Source organism: Moschus berezovskii, chromosome 24, assembly GCF_049115385.1.
Source record: "Moschus berezovskii isolate FMDL1 chromosome 24, NW_MosBer_1.0, whole genome shotgun sequence".
NCBI lineage: Eukaryota > Metazoa > Chordata > Mammalia > Artiodactyla > Moschidae > Moschus > Moschus berezovskii.
The window spans coordinates 999,244-1,018,359 of record NC_142483.1 but is presented as its reverse complement, the minus strand read 5'-3'; the positions used below and the strand labels follow the sequence as shown (position 1 = coordinate 1,018,359).

The window sequence follows — 19,116 nt, the reverse complement described above, 5'->3', positions numbered from 1 at the left end:
ATTTCAGCAAGGCCACAGGATGCAAAATCAACATTCGAAAGTCAGCTGTATTTCCAGTCACCGGAAGTGAACACACAGAACCAAAATTTAAAATACATTTAATTTTAATACATTTACAGAGAAACCCAAATAAGACGGTAGGTATTGCTAGGGGGCACCAGAGGGCAGACAAACTGAAATCATAATCACGGGAAACTAGCCGATCTGATCACATGGACCACAGCCGAATGTGGTCCACTGGAGAAGGGAATGGCAAACCACTTCAGTATACTTGCCTTGAGAACCCCATGAACAGTATCAAAAGGCAAAATGATAGGATACTGAAAGAGGAATTCCCCAGGTCGGTAGGTGCCCAGTATGCTACTGGAGCTCAGTGGAGAAGTAACTCTAGAAGGAATGAAGGGATGGAGCAAAAGCAAAACCAATACCCAGTTGTGGATGTGACCAGTGATAGAAGCAAGGTCCGGTGCTGTAAAGAGCAGTATTGCATAGGAACCTGGAATGTTAGGTCCATGAATCAAGGCAAATTGGAAGTGGTCAAACAGGAGATGGCAAGAGTGAACATAGACATTCTAGGAATCAGTGAATTAAAATGGACTGGAATGGGTGAATTTAACTCGGATGACCATTATATCTACTATTGTGGGCAGGAATCCCTTAGAAGAAATGGAGTAGCCATCATGGTCAACAAAAGAGTCCGAAATGCAGTACTTGGATGCAATCTTAAAAATGACAGGATGATTTCTGTTCGTTTCCAAGGCAAACCATTCAATATTACAGTAATCCAGGTCTATGCTCCAACCAGTAATGCTGAAGAAGCCGAAGTTAATCGGTTCTATGAAGACCTACAAGACCTTTTAGAACTAACACCCAAAAAAGATGTCCTTTTCATTATAGGGGACTGGAATGCAAAAGTAGGAGGTCAAGAAACACCTGGAGTAACTGGCAAATTTGGCCTTGGAGCACGGAATGAAGCAGGGCAAAGGCTAATAGAGTTTTGTCAAGAGAACGCACTGGTCATAGCAAACACCCTCTTCCAACAACACAAGAGAAGACTCTACACATGGACATCACCAGATGGTCAACACCGAAATCAGATTGATTATATTCTTTGCAACCAAAGATGGAGAAGCTGTATACAGTTAGCGAAAACAAGACCAGGAGCTGACTGTGGCTCAGATCATGAACTCCTTATTGCGAAGTTCAGACTTAAATTGAAGAAAGTAGGGAAAACCACTAGACCATTCAGATATGACCTCAATCAAATCCCTTATGATTATACAGTGGAAGTGAGAAATAGATTTAAGGGACTAGATCTGATTGATAGAGTGCCTGATGAACTCTGGACAGAGGTTCATGACATTGTACAGGAGACAGGGACCAAGACCATCCCCATGGAAAAGAAATGCAAAAGAGCGAAATGGCTGTCTGAGGAGGCCTTACAAATAGCTGTGAAAAGAAGAGAGGCGAAAAGCAAAGGAGAAAAGGAAAGATATAAGCATCTGAATGCAGAGTTCCAAAGAATAGCAAGGAGAGATAAGAAAGCCTTCCTCAGTGATCAATGCAAAGAAATAGAGGAAAACAACAGAATAGGAAAAACAAGAGACCTCTTCAAGAAAATTAGAGATTCCAAGGGAACATTTCATGCAAAGATGGGCTCGATAAAGGACAGAAATGGTATGGACCTAACAGAAGCAGAAGATATTAAGAAGAGGTGGCAAGAATACACAGAAGAACTGTACAAAAAAGATCTTCACGACCAAGATAGTCACGATAATGTGATCACTGACCTAGAGCCAGACATTTTGGAATGTGAAGTCAAGTGGGCCTTAGAAAGCATCACTACGAACAAAGCTAGTGGAGGTGATGGAATTCCAGTTGAGCTATTTCAAGTCTTGAAAGATGATGCTGTGAAAGTGCTGCACTCAATATGCCAGCAGATTTGGAAAACTCAGCAGTGGCCACAGGACTGGAAGAGGTCAGTCTTCATTCCAATCCCAAAGAAAGGCAATGCCAAAGAATGCTCAAACTACGGCACAATTGCACTCATCTCACACGCTAGTAAAGTCATGCTCAAAATTCTCCAAGCCAGGCTTCAGCAGTATGTAAACCGTGAACTCCCAGATGTTCAAGCAGGTTTTAGAAAAGGCAAAGGCACCAGAGATCAAATTGCCAACATCCGCTGGATCATGGAGAAAGCAAGAGAGTTCCAGAAGAGCATCTATTTCTGCTTCATTGACTATGCCAAAGCCTTTGACTGTGTCAATCACAATAAACTGTGGAACATTCTGAAAGAGATGGGAATCCCAGACCACCTCACCTGCCTCTTGAGAAACCTGTATGCAGGTCAGGAAGCAACTGTTAGAACTGTACATGGAACAACAGACTGGTTCCAAATAGGAAAAGGTGTACGTCAAGGTTGTATATTGTCACCTTGCTTATTTAACTTATATGCAGAGTACATCATGAGGAACGCTGGGCTGGAAGAGGCACAAGCTGGAATCAAGATTGCTGGGAGAAATATCAATAACCTCAGATATGCAGATGACACTACCCTTATGGCAGAAAGTGAAGAGGAACTCAAAAACCTCTTGATGAAAGTGAAAGAGGAGAGTGAAAAGGTTGGCTTGAAGCTCAACATTCAGAAAACAAAGATCATGGCATCTGGTCCCATCACTTCATGGGAAATAGATGGAAAAACAGTGGAAACAGTGTCAGACTTTATTTTTTTGGGCTCCAAAATCACTGCAGATGCTGATTGCAGCCATGAAATTAAAAGACGCTTGCTCCTTGGAAGGAAAGTTATGACCAACCTTGATAGTATATTAAAAAGCAGAGACATTACTTTGCCAACCAAGGTCCGTCTAGTCAAGGCAATGGTTTTTCCCGTGGTCATGTATGGATGTGAGAGTTGGACTGTGAAGAAGGCTGATCGCCGAAGAATCGATGCTTTTGAACTGTGGTGTTGGAGAAGACTCTTGAGAGTCCCTTATACTGCAAGGAGATCCAACCAGTCCATTCTAAAGGAGATCAACCCTGGATGTTCATTGGAGGGACTGATGCTAAAGCTGAAACTGCAATACTTTGGCCACCTCATGCGACGAGTTGACTCACTGGAAAAGACTCTGATGCTGGGAAAGGTTGGGGGCGGGAGGAGAAGGGGACGACGGAGAATGAGATGGCTGGATGGCATCACCGACTCTGTGGACATGAGTTTGAGTGTACTCCGGGGGTTGGTGATGGACAGGGAGGCCTGGCGTGCTGTGATTCATGGGGTCGCGGAGAGTCGGACACGACTGAGCGACTGAACTGAACTGAACTGAACAGTTATTTGAAAAAAGAAAGGTGTAAATCTGACAAAGCATGTAACCCCTCGTCTACTGAGAACCTCGCAACAGTGAGAGGGACAGACATGAATGGGGCGACAGGCCACGGTCATGAGCTGCCCCGGCGGCTTGGATGGCGGAGCGTCTGCCTGCAAGGCGGAAGGCCCGGGTTCAGTCCCTGGGTCAGGAAGATCCCCTGGAGGAGGGCGCGGCAACACACTCCAGTACTCTTGCCTGGAGAATCCCATGGACAGAGGAGCCTGGTGGGCTACAGTCCACGGGGTCGCAAAGAGTCGGACACGAATGAGCGACTTCACTTTCACCATGTTCATGGAGTAAAGGAATCGACATCATAAAAATATCAATCACCAGGAAACTGACATACATGTTTAACACAGTTCCTATCAAAATCGTGCCAAGATTTTTTACAGATATAGTCAAGATTGTTCAAAAATTTACATTGAAAGGTAAAGGAACTTATCTTTAGCTTAAAAAATTATAAATAAGCAGAAAGTGGGAGGAATCAATTTAATACTTAAGGAATCAATAGATACAATATTGATGACTGCTGCTGCTGCTAAGTCACTTCAGTCGTGTCCGACTCTGTGTGACCCCATAGACGGAAGCCCACCAGGCTCCCCCTTCCCTGGGATTCTCCAGGCAAGAACACTGGAATGGGTTGCCATTTCCTTCTCCAGTGTGTGAAAGTGAAAAGTGAAAGTGAAGTCGCTCAGTCGTGTCCGACCCTTAGCGACCCCACGGACTGCAGCCCACCAGGCTCCTCCATCCATGGGGTTTTCTAGGCAAGAGTACTGAAGTGGGTGCCATTGCCTCCTCAGCCATATTGATGACTAGGAGGTGCTGATAAAGAAATGGACACGGACCCCTGGGCCAGAATAGAGAATTCAGAAATAGATCTAACAGGTTTGGCAAACTGAATCTTGACAAGGACACAAAACAATTCAAAGCTTCTGGGGGAGGCAGCCTATTCTGCAAACTGTGCTGGAGCAGTTGGACAACAGAAAAAAAACCAAAAACACTCTGATCTTCATCTCACACCTCATACAACAGCCCAGACGAGATGAGGACTGAAATGTGAAACATGAGGGAGGAACAGAAGCCCTTCAGAGGCGGTCCTCGGCAAAGGGCTTTTAGCCTTGACACCAAAAGCACATCCCATAAAATAAAACACTTATACGTTGTATTTTATAAAAATGAAAAACTTTTACTTCGTGATAGACCATGCTGACGAATGAAAAGACAAGCCACAAGTGAAAATAGTTGCAAATCACATATCCAACAGAGGATTAGTATCTAAAATATATAAAGAACTCTCAGGACTCAACAGTAAAAACAAAAAGTCCAATTAGAAAACGGTCAAAAGCCAAAAAGAAGCATTTCAATAAACTGGATACATAGATGGCAAATAAGTATACAGAAGAAAATCAGCGATGCGAGCCATTTGCTGCTGGCGTTTAGTCACTAATTCACGTCTGACTCTTTGCGACCCCATGGCCTGTAGCCCGCCAGGCTCCTCTGTCCACAGCATTCTCCAGGCCAGAATACTGGAGTGGGTTGCCATGCCCTCCTCCAGGGGATCTTCCCGACCCAGGGACCAAACCTGCATCTCCTGCTTTGGCAGGTGGATTCCTTACCACTGAGCCTCCTGGGAAGCCCACCACGAGCCATCAGACAAGTGCAAATTAAAACCACAATGAGATACCACTGCATATCTAACAGAGACACTGCGTGCTGATGGAGGAGCCTGAGAGACCAAATCTCAAGCGTGTTTCTGGCAGGAATAAGAAATGGCGCAACCATTTCTGCTCTGGAACCCATTTCAGAGCAATCGCTTACAAAACCCAACAGGCAACTTCCATAGGGCCCAGGAGTGTAAGTCCTGGGCTTATCCCAGAGAAATAAAGATTTACATTCATGCATGAATATTTACAGAAGTTTCATTCGTAGCAGCCAGACACTGAAACAACCCAGATGTCGTTCACCTGCTCAATAGCGTGGTCTGTCCGTACCGTCGGATACTACATGGCAGCCTGGGAATGCTGAAAGAAAAGGGAATCCTAAGAGTCGGACACGACCGAGCGACTGAACTGAAGAGGCTACACAATCTGCAATTCAACTGATAAAACTTCTTGAAATCACAAAACTTTACAGTTGGAGAGCGTCTTAAAGTGGCTGCCAGGGGTTATGGAGGGAATCGGGGCAGGAGAGGAGAGGGTGTGGCCATGAGGGATCTTTGTGGGGTTGGAAGGTTATGTGGTTTGTCAACACCCACATCCCACTTGCGCTGTTGCCCTAGAGTTTTGCAAGACTTTGCCACTGGAGCAAAGGGCACACTCCGTCTCTATTATTTCTGAATCGAATCTACGTTTATATAGTTGAATATGAGTCTGCAACCTTCTCAGAATAAAAGGTTTAATTAAAAAAGCCAGTACAGAAGAGCACAACCTCACCGGTCCCCCAGAGCCCCACCCCCCAACCACCCCCCACGCCCTCCCAGATGTTGGTAAGCAAACTAGGAGAAACTAGTCTAGAACATAGCATTCTTATTTTTCTTGATCTTTGACTGTCCCGGGCCTTTGTTGCTGCGTGGGTTTTCTCCGGCCGTGGCGAGGGGGCTTCTCATTGCAGCGGCTTCTCTTGTCGCAGGGCTCATGGGCACATGGGCTTCAGTGGTTGCGACAGCCAGGCTCAGTAGCTGTGGCGCATGGGCTTAGCTCCTTAGACATGGGACCTTCCTAGCCCAGGAAGGTGGACTCTTCTCCACTAAGCCACCCGGGAAGCCCTCTCCAAGCCCTGAACCCGCATTTCCGCTGGAGTTCTGTGAACAACTGTCCCCCAGACCTCCACACTGTGTATTTAAAGTCCTGAAATGCTGGAGCTGGCAAACTCTGAAACAGCTATAATAAAAGGGGGCTTGCCTGGTAGCCCAGCTGGTAAAGAATCCGCCTGTAAAGCCTGAGACCCCGGTTCAATCCCTGGATTGGGAAGATCAGCTGGAGAAGGGATAGGCTACCCACTCCAGTATTCTTGGGCTTCCCTGGTGGCTCAGCTGGTAAAGAATCCGCCTGCAATGCGGGAGACGTGGTTTGATCCCTGGGTTGGGAAGATCCACTGGAGAAGGGAAAGGCTACCCATTCCAGTATTCTGGCCTGGAGAATTCCATGGGCAGAGGAGTCTGGTGGGCTACAGTCCATGGGGTCAGAGTTGGACACAACTGAGCAACTTTCACTTGACTTCATATTAAAGGGGGCTTGGTGTGCTTTGGGGTCCCTCACAACATCCCTTGGACCCCAACCTGGCTCTGGAATGAATTCCAGTCTTGTGCCAGCCCCTGGCTCCCTGGTTGGACACGGCTGCCTCCAGGACTGGCCTTGCCTGGGGCCTGTCGCTTGGCCAGCCCCGCTCCATCAGAGGCCTGTGACCTGCCACCAGGCAGGGCTCACACCCCAGCTGTTGTTTGCTTTAAGTTAGCTCGTAGGCCTTAAGCAGCCGGGGCCTCTCCCCACACACGGGCCGTGTGACTCTGGAGGACAGTGGCTCTTTTCAGCACTGCTGTGGTGTCAACTTGTTTGTGACCGAGGGAAGGACGCGGGGAGGTCACTGTGAGCAGGGGACACCTGCCCGTCCTGGGGGCGGAGGTCCTGTCCTGGGCTGCCAGTGAGGAGAAAGGCTCCCAGGGTGAGCGCAGGAGCTGGTGCTGGGCCCCCGGGGGTTCTAGGCTCTGGTCCAGACGCCCCCACCCCCGCCCGCCACATGGACAGCTGCACCCAAGGGTGTTCAGACCGTCCTGCACCTGACCGTGAGGTTTTGTGTGACCCCAGGGAGGGTCTCTGGGGCCAGGCCTGCCCTTGTCAGCCTGGCCCCCACCTCCTGGAAACTGTACACACGTCCCCCCGCCGCGCCCCAGCTTTTCATGTGTGTCTGACTGTGTGCTGTGTGTGTCTGCGCCAGGCGCCTCTCCGTGTTCTGCGTGTACCGAGTGTGTGCGCGGTGTCCACGTGTGCGATCCTGGAGGGGGGCCGCCCGGGCGCCTGTGTCGCTCCTGCATGCGTGTCTGTGCGGCGGGTGTGCGCGCGTGGGTGTGGCGTGTCCTCCCGCAGCGCGGCTCGCTCGGGCGCGCAGTCCCCGGGCGCCACCCCGGGGCGCGGCCGCCGGCGGGGAGGAGCGCGCGGCGGGCCAGCCGGCCGCACACGTGGGCCCGGCGCCGCCCCCCGCGGCCCACCCCCGCGCCCCCGCCGGGAGGGAGCCGGGATAAGTGGCGGCGCGGACGCCGCGCCCTGTCTCCGGAGCGGCGGCGCGCAGCTCTCCGCCCCGGCTGCAGACGAGGACTCGGCGCTCGCGGCAGGTAACTGCCTGCGTCCCCGCCCCAGCCGGCCCTGACCCCCGGGCGCGGCCGCCCCGCGGCCCGCGGTCCCCGCGTCCCCGCCTCGGCGTGGGCTCCCGCGCCCCTGTGCGCGTGTGCACGAGCGCGCGTGTCTGCGTGTGCCCGGCGCGTGCGCCCCGCTCCCTGGCGCGGCCCCGAACCAACTTGCCGCCGCCGTCAACTCCGTGTCCGCGTGTCCGTCCCCCGCTGGCAGCCCTGCCGGCGGGGTGCGCTCCCGGCGCCGGCGGACGCGGGCCGGCGGCAAAGTTTTTTGGGGAGCCTGGCTGACTTTCCTGGGGTTCCCGCGCTCGTGCGTGTCCGGGGCTGGGGGTCGGGGCGCGCGGAGCTGGTGCCCGGCCTCCCGGGAACCCTTCTCCCAGCCGCGGGGGTTTGTTTAGGAAGGGCGATGGGGGGCTAGCGCTGGGTGGCTCCGCCCGCAGACGGCGGCAGCCCTGGGCTCCGGGCCGCCGAAGCCAGGCAGGGTCTGGGGCCGGGCGCTGGCTGGGAAGCTGGGGGCCGCGTGGGGGGCGCCCCCCGCCTGGATGAGGGGGCTGCCGGGGCGGGCCTGGCGCTGACGCTCGGGGCTGTGTGCTGGCGGACCGCAGAAGCCCGGACGTGATGCAGACAGGTTTGTGGCGGCACCTTTAGAATTTCGGGCAGGAGGAATTAACCAGAGCGTCATCCGCCCGGTGCCGCGCCCCTGTGAAACTTCCTTGGGGGTTTTAGCGTGGATGGGTGTTTCGCAGCTGGGTCTTTATGCCCACAGAGCTATCATCCCCACTTGATTACAGCTAAAATAGTCTTTAAGATGAAGTTTCCTGAAATGATTTAAAATAAACACAGATGGGAAGGGAGGGGGAGAAAGCTGTGACGAGGGACTTAAAAGATAAAGTGAGCATTTTTCTTAAGAACAAATGGGGTTTTCAGTCTTAAGAAATATATGTATCTGTAAAATTTTTGAAGTGGAAGGGTTTTGTTTAAAAAAAAAAAACTTTAAAAAAATGTTAGTGACTCTGAACAAGGTTTCCCTCCTGATGTCTCTGTGCTGTGCCATCTCTCTGACCTTCCACCATTCCCTTTTTCCTTCCCAGCACCTGAAGATCCTTTCAGAATGCCAGAGGAACGTTCCCCCAGGCTGACCCCACAGAACATTCCCTACCAGGACCTCCCTCACCTGGTCAACGCTGACGGACAGTACCTCTTCTGCCGGTACTGGAAACCCTCGGGCGCGCCCAGGTCAGTCCGCCCCCTCCCAGTGGTGCTGAGGTTGGCCCCCAGGGGCGTGGGGGGCCGTGCCCCTCCGCCTTCCAACGCAGCCCCTGCGAGGGCGCTTTCTCCATGACCTACTTCACAAGCCGTGCTAACGTCGAGCCCAGCAGGCTAGCAGAGCTGAGGGCTTATGCTTCGTTCTGTTTAAAATTAAGAAGCAGGAGTTCTGTTTCCAATATGACAAGTAGGATGTGAGTTCTACTGTGTGGCAGTTTTCACAGGACTTTATTTTTTGTGCTGGAGTTGATTTCGTGTTGTGTAGGCATGCCTTTAAAAGCCAACCCAACAGTGAACGAAAACCACCTGATCAGATAAAATCAAAATGATGTGTATATATAGTAACTTTTGTTCTCTGTCCAGTTTGACCGTGAGCCTCAGAGGGTGTCGTTCGTGTGTCATAGAAGGAAGGGGCCTGCCTGTCTCCTGAATTCTTGCCAGCTCAGTTACTTGGTACATTTCCCATCAAGGATTATGTCTTGCTGTTAGAAACAGGCATTGGGACAACACACAATAAGACAGCTGGTCTCCTGCTACTTACCTCCGCGCGTATGAAATGGGGAAAACCCTGCTTGTTTGTGTTGTTCAGGGAAGGAAACAATTTGGGGTAGCCAGCTGGCCTAGCGGCCAGTGAACATCTCCTGTTCCGTGGACGTGTTACCTGTTCCAACAGGCCTCTGGTCCCCCGAGGCCCACGTGCGGTGTGGGGTGTGGGGTGGGTTGTAGGATTATGTCTCTCCTATTTCAGTCGTTACCCAACCCGAGCACAGGTATAAAATTTCTCCTACGGTTTCAGCAAGGTGTGTATAATCCAGGTAGCTGCACGTTCAAGACAAGAAAAGCAACAGCAAAAAAGCAGAGACGTGAACTGTAAAGGCCTGGTTTAGAATCACAGCTTCAGGGCAGCCGGGTAAACTGGCTCTTAAGGGGCGGTTAATAGTCCTAAGGCCTGGTGTTGTCTTTCCTAAAGCTCTCTGGAGGAGAGCGCTGGAGGGGGCGCAGGTGGGTGTCAGATGGGGCGTGTGGGGTCGTCACATGTCCTCAGCTCCCACTTCTGGCTTGCTGTGGCCCACTGTGGCTTTAATCTCTAACCACCCTGTGGTGTGCGGCATGTTTATTTGCTCAGTGTGCACGAAGAGGACGAAACTGGAGTGCACTTGGTGATTTTGAGCCTCAGACTTCGGGGGCTTCCTTCGTGGGTCGGGAGGCTGTCCTCACTGGAGGTCAGTGGGACAGAGAGCCTGCAGGCTTCCGACGGGGCGTGGCCGCCCTTCCCTGAGCTGCGCTGGTCTCACAGTCCCCACCCTCGTGGCCCTGGGCCCGCTTCCTTGCTTTTGCTCCAGTTAGAGATGGCAACCTCCCCCCCCACCTCCGCCAGTTGTGTTTAAATCTCTTGGGGCCAGTATTTATCTCCTGCTGGGAATGAGAATGGGGTGGGTGGGGGCTGCACTGGGGTTCCGGGCTTTGCCAGAGAGGACCACCCCCCGCCTGCCTGCTCACCACCCCCTCAGATGACGCAGGTTCATGAGCTCCCCCAGGTTGGAGGACCTTTAAAACCCATCCTCACCAGCCCTGACTCCTGTGGTGACAGACGCTGCTGCATCCTGGGGTCCCGGAGGGATCAAGCCAGGCTGAGTGGGGGTGGGCCAGGGGGGTTCTTGGGGCAGAATCTGTGCCCACTGGTGGGGCCGCATCTCCGTGCCTGGACCCAGCCGCTCTGTCAGACTGACCGCCCTGCCCTCCTGTGGGTGGGCGACAGGCCTGCTGCCTCCGGGAGCGGAGCAGCCTGCTGGGCTCAGCCCACCCTTCCAGGGAACATCCTCCAGGGTCTTACCCCCGGGTAGCTCAGAGTCTTCTGTGCTCCGATCCTCGGGGAAAATACCACCAAATGTCCCTTCTCTCCTCTCCTTTTTAAAAATGTTTCCCGTGGAGGCCCTTGGGACCTCAGAAGCCCCTGCCTTGTAGACAGTGGCTGATAGAGGGGTCTTATTCGTCGTGAGTCCGAGGCTGAAAGCCCACTCTTGGTTTTTGCAGAGGCCGTTTTGTGCTTGTCTGGTGGCAGAGCTTTGCGGTGACGGCGGATACTGACCGTCCTTAGGATGCAGCAGAATGGTCTCCCGTGAAGGGGTCTCGGCCTGCTCTGGCCTCTGGACGGATCTCTTAGACGTGATCGTAGTTTTATCTTCCATCAGCCCGCGAGGCAGGTGCTGACCCTGTGGACCCTTTCAGAAGCTGGTCCAGCTGCATTTTGTCCACATTCCTCTGGCTCTAGTGAGCACAACAAGACTTCTGTCTGAGGACTGTCTTCCTGATAGATGTGCGTGTTTTTGTTAGGATGAAGGCCACTCCTTTCGGAAAGGAGTGATAGCAGCTTTCATTGTGATCGTGCTCAGTCGTGTCCCCGTGGACGGTAGCCCTCCAGGCTCCTCTGTCCATGAGCTTCTCCAGGCAAGAACACTGGAGTGGGTTGCCATTTCCTCCTCCAGGAAATCATCCCCACCCGGGGATCAAAGCCTCATCTCCTGCATTGGCAGGAGGATTCTTAACCACTGAGCCACTTGGGAAGCCAACAGGATCATTATTCTTACTAATTGTTTGCTGGCAGTAGGTTAAAATATGATCTGTTCTGAAACCCCAAACCTTCATATGCCTCTGGGGACTGGCTGCCTTATCAAGACCCGGAACTTTGGAATTTTTAAAATCCTGGTTCTGTGGCAGAGTTCCCCGACGGTGTTCTCGGGGCATGGAACCGGATGGGTGGGACGTGAGCTGCCCTGTCATGGCTTTCGGGCTCTGGGATGGTATTCCACACCTTTGGATTCAGGTTACCACTCAGTCCACCTAAAGAGAAGCTTTGAATTACCTTCTGAACTTACTCAGCCATCCTGGCCCCGGAGGATGGCTGACAGGTCAGCAGCATTGGGGCCCCGAGGGGCTGATGGACGCAGCACCCAGTTGGATGGTTTGGCTCCGAGGAAGTCCTCCCGTGGTTCTGCCAAATGAGGAGGGCTGCAGCCCGCCTGGGTGTTCAGGGCCCGGTGTGGACGCGTCACGCCTATCTGCCTGGGGCTGACCGGGCAGTCTGAAGCAGACCCTTATGGGATAAAGGCCTGGATGCCCTGCGACTCCCCTCAGAGCAGGGGGCTTCCTCGTGCCCAGCCCACGCTCCGTCTCTGGGGAGCCTCCCACCCCAACACCGTGGAGCTGAGCAGGCTCTGTTCCTGTCACTTCATTGTCGCGACAGCTGGGGTCCCTGGGGGGCCGCTTCAAAGAGCGCTGTTCCTCCGCTGGCCGGGGGCCTGATGCAGACACCCGGTGACTCCCTGTTGAGAAAGTTCCAGATCCGGGTCCTCTGCAGGGACCCCCCCACCCCCAGGCCAGGACCCTGAAGCCCCTTCCCCTTTCCTGCCTCCTCTCGGGGGCTGGCCTTCCTCCGAAGGAGGGTGGCACAGCATCCTTTCTGGGCTCAGAGGCTTGGCCGCTGTTGGTGGGCCTGGAGTCCACAAGCCGAGGCCACCGCCTCTTCCCTCTCCGACATGCCCTGCTCTGCCCTGGGTCACGTTGAGCCGCGTCTCCATGAGGCCCTTGGTGTCTGCCTTGGGAGTTGCGGCCAGAGCTGTCTCAGGACGCTTCCTCCCACCTATGCAAATTTACCTGAAGAACAAGCAGCACTTGCCAGGCGCTGGGATATATTTAAAGGCTGGAGAACACCCTCCCTTCCTGCCGCCCTCGTACCGTCCTCCCATCAGCCACCAGCCCCTTGGGTCTGGCACCTGGGCCTCTGGAGATGGAGCTTGTCCTGGCCAACTGGGTGCAGACTGTAGAATGCAGAGCCTCCGCCATCTGGCCAGACCCCACTGCCCTCTGAGATCCCTTTCCCCTGGGTCAGCTCGTCTCTGAGTCCTTCCCTCTGCCTCCAGTTTGCTCGCCGGGTTGTGTGCCCCCTGTGTAGGGTGTGGGCACCGTGCTCTGGGCGGCGCTCCCCGGGGTTCTGTGTGTCCGGGGGGGGTCTGCCTCCCTGGGGCCCCTGCTGCTCCCTGTCCTTCATGGCCCTCCCCCCGAACTCCTACCACCTGTGTGACTAGGCGTGACCACATCGCTACCTTTGGTTGGCGTGTCCCCAGGGCCAACCAAATTCCACCCCTTGTTGTTCAGTCGCTCAGTAGTGTCTGACTCTGTGTGACCCCATGAGCCGCAGCACGCCAGGCCTCCCTGTCCATCACCAACTCCCGGAGTCCACCCAAACCCATGTCCATGGAGTCGGTGATGCCATCCAGCCATCTCATCCCCTGTCGTCCCCTTCTCCTCCTGCCTTCAGTCTTTCCCAACATCGGGGTCTTTTCTAATGAGTCAGCTCTCCAAATCAGGTGGCCAAACTACTGGGGCTTCAGCTTCAGCCTCCGTCCTTCCAGTGAACACTCAGGGCTGATCTCCCTTAGGATGGACTGGCTGGATCTCCGTGCAGTCAGGGGTGTCCCACCCCTCAGGTCCCACCCCTTACTCTTCCCTGAAAGTGGCCCTGGGCGCCCAGTTCTGGGTGTGTCCACTCTTCCCACTCAGCTGTGGTCACACTTCCGCCCAAAAAGCCAGTCAGGAGACACTTGTTTACTGATGCCGGGGAGCTGGCACCAGGGTGGGGAGACAGTGGTGAAGACCTCTGCGTCTGAGGAAGAGGGGGTGGTTACCGTACAATGGGGAGGTACCTCAGGACTGGGGAGGAGGTGGCTCCCTGGTGGCTCAGTGGTCAAGAATCCACCTGTGATGCCAGAGACCTGGGTTTCATCCCTGGGTCGGGAAGATCCCCTGGAGAAGGGAATGGCAACCCACTCCAGTATTTTTGCCTAGAGAATCGCATGGACAGAGGAGCCTGGTGGGCTACAGTCCATGGAGTTGCAAAGAATCAGACACGACTGAACGACTGAACGACACTGACCTAGGGACGGGACGACTGCCAGGCATGGTGCAAATTAGAAAAAGGGTTGCCTGCGGGAGACACGGCCCCTCAGGCGGGAGGCTTGGTGAGCAGAGCCCAGGCTCCCACTCACCCTTCCAGCCAGCACCCTTGAACGAACAGTATCGCCCTGGTGAGAAGGCTGCGCAGGGCCGGGAACCACGGGAAGCTGCAGACGGGGGAGAGGCCAGGCCCTGGGGTCCTGCTGGCCAGGCTACGGGCTTGAGTTTGTGCCTTGGTGGGTGGGCAGCCATGGACCGGCTTCAGGCCCAAAGGTCATGCAGTTGGGCTTGGGGCTTGAGCTCAGCTGGCGGGAGCTGTTTGCCGTGATGCGGGGTGCAGGCGAAGGGGCTGAGTCAGCCCTTGAGGTGCTGGGGCCGGATCTTGCCGGGTGGCGATGGAGGGTTCCCAGGGGTTTCCCCGGATGCACGGGGAACGTGGGGTCCCCTGCATAGCACACCTTCAGCTCACTCCCCTCCAGAGACGCCGGGGCTGCTCTCTGATGGGCGAGGACCTGCAGACCACCAGGCTGTGGGGCCTCCCGCTGGAGCGTTCCCGAGACGCCAGTGGGGAAGCAAGGGGCGGCAGGGCGGCTGCGAACCTCCCCAGTGAAATCCTGGCGCGGGGGCGGCCAGTTTCCCAAAGGCGAGAGAGGAATCCTGTCTCCCTTTGTCTCCCCACCACACGAATCAGGAAGGGCCTTAGACGTCTCTGCGTGGGTTCCTGAAATGTCCACCTGAACGCAGAGACTGCGGTCCTTACTCTGCGTTGCATGGCAGTGACATGGTTTTCATTCCCACCGCTGCCTTCCGGGCCCACCTCAGCTTTCTCTTGCCTATTTTAAGAATTTCCCAAAGTTCCTTCCCCGTGGATGGAGCCGCTGGCCCCCCGCCTGGTGCTTCCGCCTTTGTTGCAGCAAACTGCCTGATTTTTAAATAGGGCATCTCTTCTGGGCTTTTTTTTTTAGACTCTTCGAATAGCAGAGATCTTTCTGACGGCAAGAGGAAAGGCCACTGCTGTTCTTGCGGCACTCTTGCAGTTGATCTTTCCAACAGCTTCGTTAAGGCATAATTTTTTCCAGTTGCTATAAGAATGTTCTGTGGATACAAGTTGGGCTTTGTTTTCAGTGGAGTTGAAGAAAAAAAATTGCAAAATAAGCGGCTCCCTGAAAGGCGGCCATTGTCCACCGTTGTGCGTTGCTCAGCACCTTTTAGGTGGAGATGCCCATCCAGGCGCACTTTGTTCCCGAGCACCAACCAAACGGCGGCTCTCCTGTCAACGACCCTTCGTGTGTGACTCTGCAGCTGAGATTGCACTGTGACCCTTGTCCCACATTTAGGGTCGGCCAAGTCTTCCTCTGGGGGTGGCGCTTTCATTTTACACAGGCCTACTTGCGGGGGTGGAGGTGGGGAGGCGGATTCAGTTCAGTTCAGTCGCTCAGTCGTGTCCGACTCTTTGCGACCCCATGGACCGCAGCACGCCAGGCCTCCCTGTCCATCACCAGCTCCTGGAGCTTGCTCAAACTCATGTCCACCCAGTTGGTGATGCCATCCAACCATCTCATCCTCTGTCGTCCCCTTCTCCTCCTGTGTTCAACCTTTCCCAGCATCAGGGTCTTTTCCAGTGAGTCAGTTCTTCGCATCAGGTGGCCAAAGGATTGGAGTTTCAGCTTCAGCATCAGTCCTTCCAGTGAACATTCAGGACTAATCTCCTTTAGGATGGACTGGTTGGCTGCCTTACCTTCTGCAAAAAGGCTCAGAGGCGCTCCTATCGTGGAGTCGCCGCTCTGTCAGCGCTGGGAAGGAAGAGGGCAGGACGGTGGACGGGAGGGCGGAGCAGAAGGAAAGAGAGAGGGTTTGGGAGCTGCCTCCTCAGGGGACGTTAGGGTGAAGGGGAATTGGACCTCCCTTCCCTTGAGCAGAGTCCGGAGACGGCTCCACGGGCAGGATGGACACACAGAAGGGACCCCCTGCGCCCTTCAGGGCTCTCATGTCCGCGGTCGTGGGGCGCAGCCCCTGGAGAGCAGTCTCGGGGGGCTGACCAGAGGAGGGCCTGGGTCTCTGAGCTCTGGGAGTGCTTGGGCCCCCTGTACACACGCGTGTCGCTGGTGCCGAGATCTGGGCCGCCCTCGGTGGGAGCTCAGAACCGTGCGTCCCCCGGGGGCCTGGGCGTCTGAGCATGTGGCTGGCGGGGCTGAGCGTAAGGGGACCCTCGGAGGCAGCAGCCCTCTCCAGCTGCCGGGGCTTCCTGGGGGAGGTGGAGGCTTTGGGGGGTGGGCTCTGTGGACCTTGGAGCGTCATGGGACGTGAATGTCCCCCCTGCCTCGGAAAGCATGGTGGGTCACCCACTCCCCAGACTCTCAAGGCGGGGGCAGCCCAGGACCCCAACGCTCAGTGCCAACCGCATCTCCTACAGTGGGAAGATGGTGTCAGAGGGTGAGCACACCCCCAGGGGCTGGCATGGGGCTGCAGGGGCATCCCCAGGGCTAGCAGCCTTCGTCCCCGCACCTCCCCCTGTGGGTGTAGACCGCGGGGCAGCTTTCCCAGGAGGCATTCAAGCAGACATCCTGCCCGGGACTGGGCTCTCAGAGGGCCTCGCTGGTCCCCGCTTCCCTCAGAGGCCCGCCTCCTGTGTCTCCATCTGGGCAGTCATGTTTTCAGTGGTGTGAAGCATGTGGGCACCTCTGCAAAGACCAGGGAGGCTGAGGACCAGGGAAGCCCGACCTCAGGAAGATGCAGGAGACTGACGTAGGACCTGGGGGCACAGTGGGGCCCAGGGAGGCCGAGAAGGCCTCGAGAAACAGAAGCAGCAGAGGGTGTGGGGTGGGAGTGCTCCCCGTGGAGGGGGAGGAGGGACGAGGGGATGGGGCGGGGAGGACCCGGAGCAGGGAGCCGGGGCAGGCTGGCCTGGTCTGAGCAGGGCGGTTTGCCCCGGGCCGTCCGTGTGGCTGGGTTAGAGGTGAGAGGGCCCTGCTTGAGAAACCGGCCTTTAGCTGTTCTGGGTGCTTCGCTGTGTTTGTGCTGTTCAGTCTGTCGTGCCGAGATATTTTTCAGGGGAGACTGGTGTCTTGGGGACGCACGGCAGGATGGTGCCGTGGACAGTGGTGGACCTTGGCAATGGTAAAGCAAATGGCAGGCCTTGGAGGTAGACCCAGAACCAGCCTGAGTCCACACGGTTGGGGTGGGGCTGGAGGCTGTCCCTGGGCCCTAGAGTCAGTCTTCTTGTGCTTAAGCAGGGGCTGCTTTCACCTGGGGGTCGTTGAGTCAGATGCTGGGTGTCCGTGGGGTCAGTGCCTGGCACCCGTCACGAGATGCGAGCATGTGGGTCGTCTTGGGCTTCCCCACCGTCCACCCGGTGGGCTCTGGGGACCACCGTGGGCTCGTCTGTCACCCACCATGCTCACTCCAACTTCCCCACCAGCATCAGTCACAGGCACCCCGCGTGCGGGTGATGACCTTCCTGCCGTCCGTCTTGACCTCCCCCCCCCCACTCCGTGATGCAGGCTGTGTGCTTTCCCCAGCCTCCGGGCTAGTTACTTAGCAGTTCGAGCCACTTCTGTGAGATCTCAGACACCGCGAAACCATCCATTCTACGGGTGCTCGGTTTACAAAGTCACGGGGAAGCCGTGGGCTGTGCAGTTTTCTCTGAGGTAACACGCAGTTAGCAAACTCGATGCTTCGTTCAATGTCGCGTGAAGACCTCTGTGCCCATGTTGGAGCTGTGACCCTGACCCGCTGGACCCGAGTGACCCTTAGGGAGGGGACCTGGGGGTCAGCCCCAGGGGTCTACCTCTAAGGCCCGCCATTTGGTTTACCATTGTCTGCAGCGGCCTCAGTGCTTGGCGTCTGTTTTCTTCCCAGGCCCTGATGGCGTGCTCGGGTGTGTGGAGGTGCTGGCGCTTGGGCTGGGCTCGTGCTGCGAGGGCCGCCCCGGCCCCTGGCACATCTGCAAGGGCAGCATATCCGGGCGTCAGGAGGTCTCTGGTTGGCAGCCTGTGCTGGGCTCCGCGGCTGTCTCTGTGCGTCTCTGGTCAGCTGCTTCCCCTGCAGGGCAGGCGGCCGGCCGGGGCCTGCTGGCCTCGAGCGTCTGCCCTGGCAGGCTGTTGGTCTGTTTTTCCCCACTTCCCCTGGGGCATCAGGGTGGCAGTGTTTCAAGGGCAATGAGAGAGCAGCAACACGCTTTCCAAGTCTCTGCTTGGGTCAAGTTTGCAAGTGTTCCACGGGCAAAGTGAGTCAGCCCAGAGGTGTTGGAGGCCCGTCCACTGAGCAAGGGCGGGGGAGGATGTTTCGTGGCCGTTTTTGACTCCGTTGCTGGGAAGAGACTTTGGTGCTGAGAGCTGGGACACCAGGGTTGGAATTTTGTTTCTGCCTCTGAGTGGCTGTAGATAAGATGCCATCAGGTAGGCTTTCCAGCGGGTTCCCAGAGTTTGTGATGTTATATGACTTTGGGGCAGTTTGCATCTCACGCTGGTGACACAACCTGAGCTTCTCCAGGGCAGAACTCACGCTTCACGTTATCCTGTCTTCCTCGGCTCTCAGCCCTGGTAGAGTTTCATGCCTAGGACAAACCCAGAGATCCGAACATGTTTGTTAATTGAACGAGTGAACTTCCTGTGTTTATAGGGTAAGACAGTTGGGCGGGTTGGTTCTCAAAAGTCCCAGCCAGCGCGGTTTTCTAGGCAAGGAACAGCATTTCCACCGAGTGTAGACTCTGTGCAGGAGTCAGGGTGCCTAGAGTTCAGAAGCAGCCGTGAAGGGAGTTAGCAACAGCTGAGAAGAGAACACTCCCTGCCGGCAGGGAGCCCCCTGACTACTGGGTGGCTGGGCTTAACCACTTTAACTTTGAAGTAACATTTGAAAACGCCCGCGAGTGGGAACTGCAGGACGGCAGAGGGTGTTTTCTGTTAGTGCAGAGGTCAGCACGGGCGCCAGAATCTGTGGTGGGGTCAGCTTCCTCTTAAGTGCGGCCGGTTCAGCAGGTGCTAACTGAGCTGCAGGTGTAACTCAGCACCAGGGTGGAAAGCGGTGGGGTCCTCCGCGCGGCCTGAAGACTCGGGGTCGGCTTGACCGCAGACCCCGCTCGCGTGAGCTCTTTGTGAGCGTCTGGTGCGTGCCGGGCCTCATTCCGGTGTGGAGACCCCGAGGTGGTTCAGCACCCCCTCTGCCTTGCAAGGCCGCTCCCCTCGGGTC

At 55.5% G+C, this 19,116-nt stretch overlaps 1 protein-coding gene across 5 annotated transcripts in view; it reads left to right on the top strand.

Moving 5' to 3' along the window:
• The first annotated feature begins 7,522 nt into the window (after positions 1 to 7,522).
• Positions 7,523 to 19,116, top strand: part of MGLL (monoglyceride lipase) — an 89,801-nt gene continuing 78,207 nt past the window's right edge. For 2 of the 5 annotated variants that reach the window (XM_055413428.2, XM_055413424.2), the window contains exons 1-2: positions 7,872 to 8,338; positions 8,802 to 8,946. In XM_055413428.2, the coding sequence (XP_055269403.1) occupies positions 8,329 to 8,338; positions 8,802 to 8,946 (155 nt within the window). In that variant the 5' untranslated portion in view covers positions 7,872 to 8,328. Of the gene's footprint in view, positions 7,693 to 7,864; positions 8,339 to 8,801; positions 8,947 to 19,116 lie in introns of those variants that run through there. The other 3 variants (XM_055413429.2, XM_055413427.2, XM_055413425.2) reach the window with 3 other exon arrangements.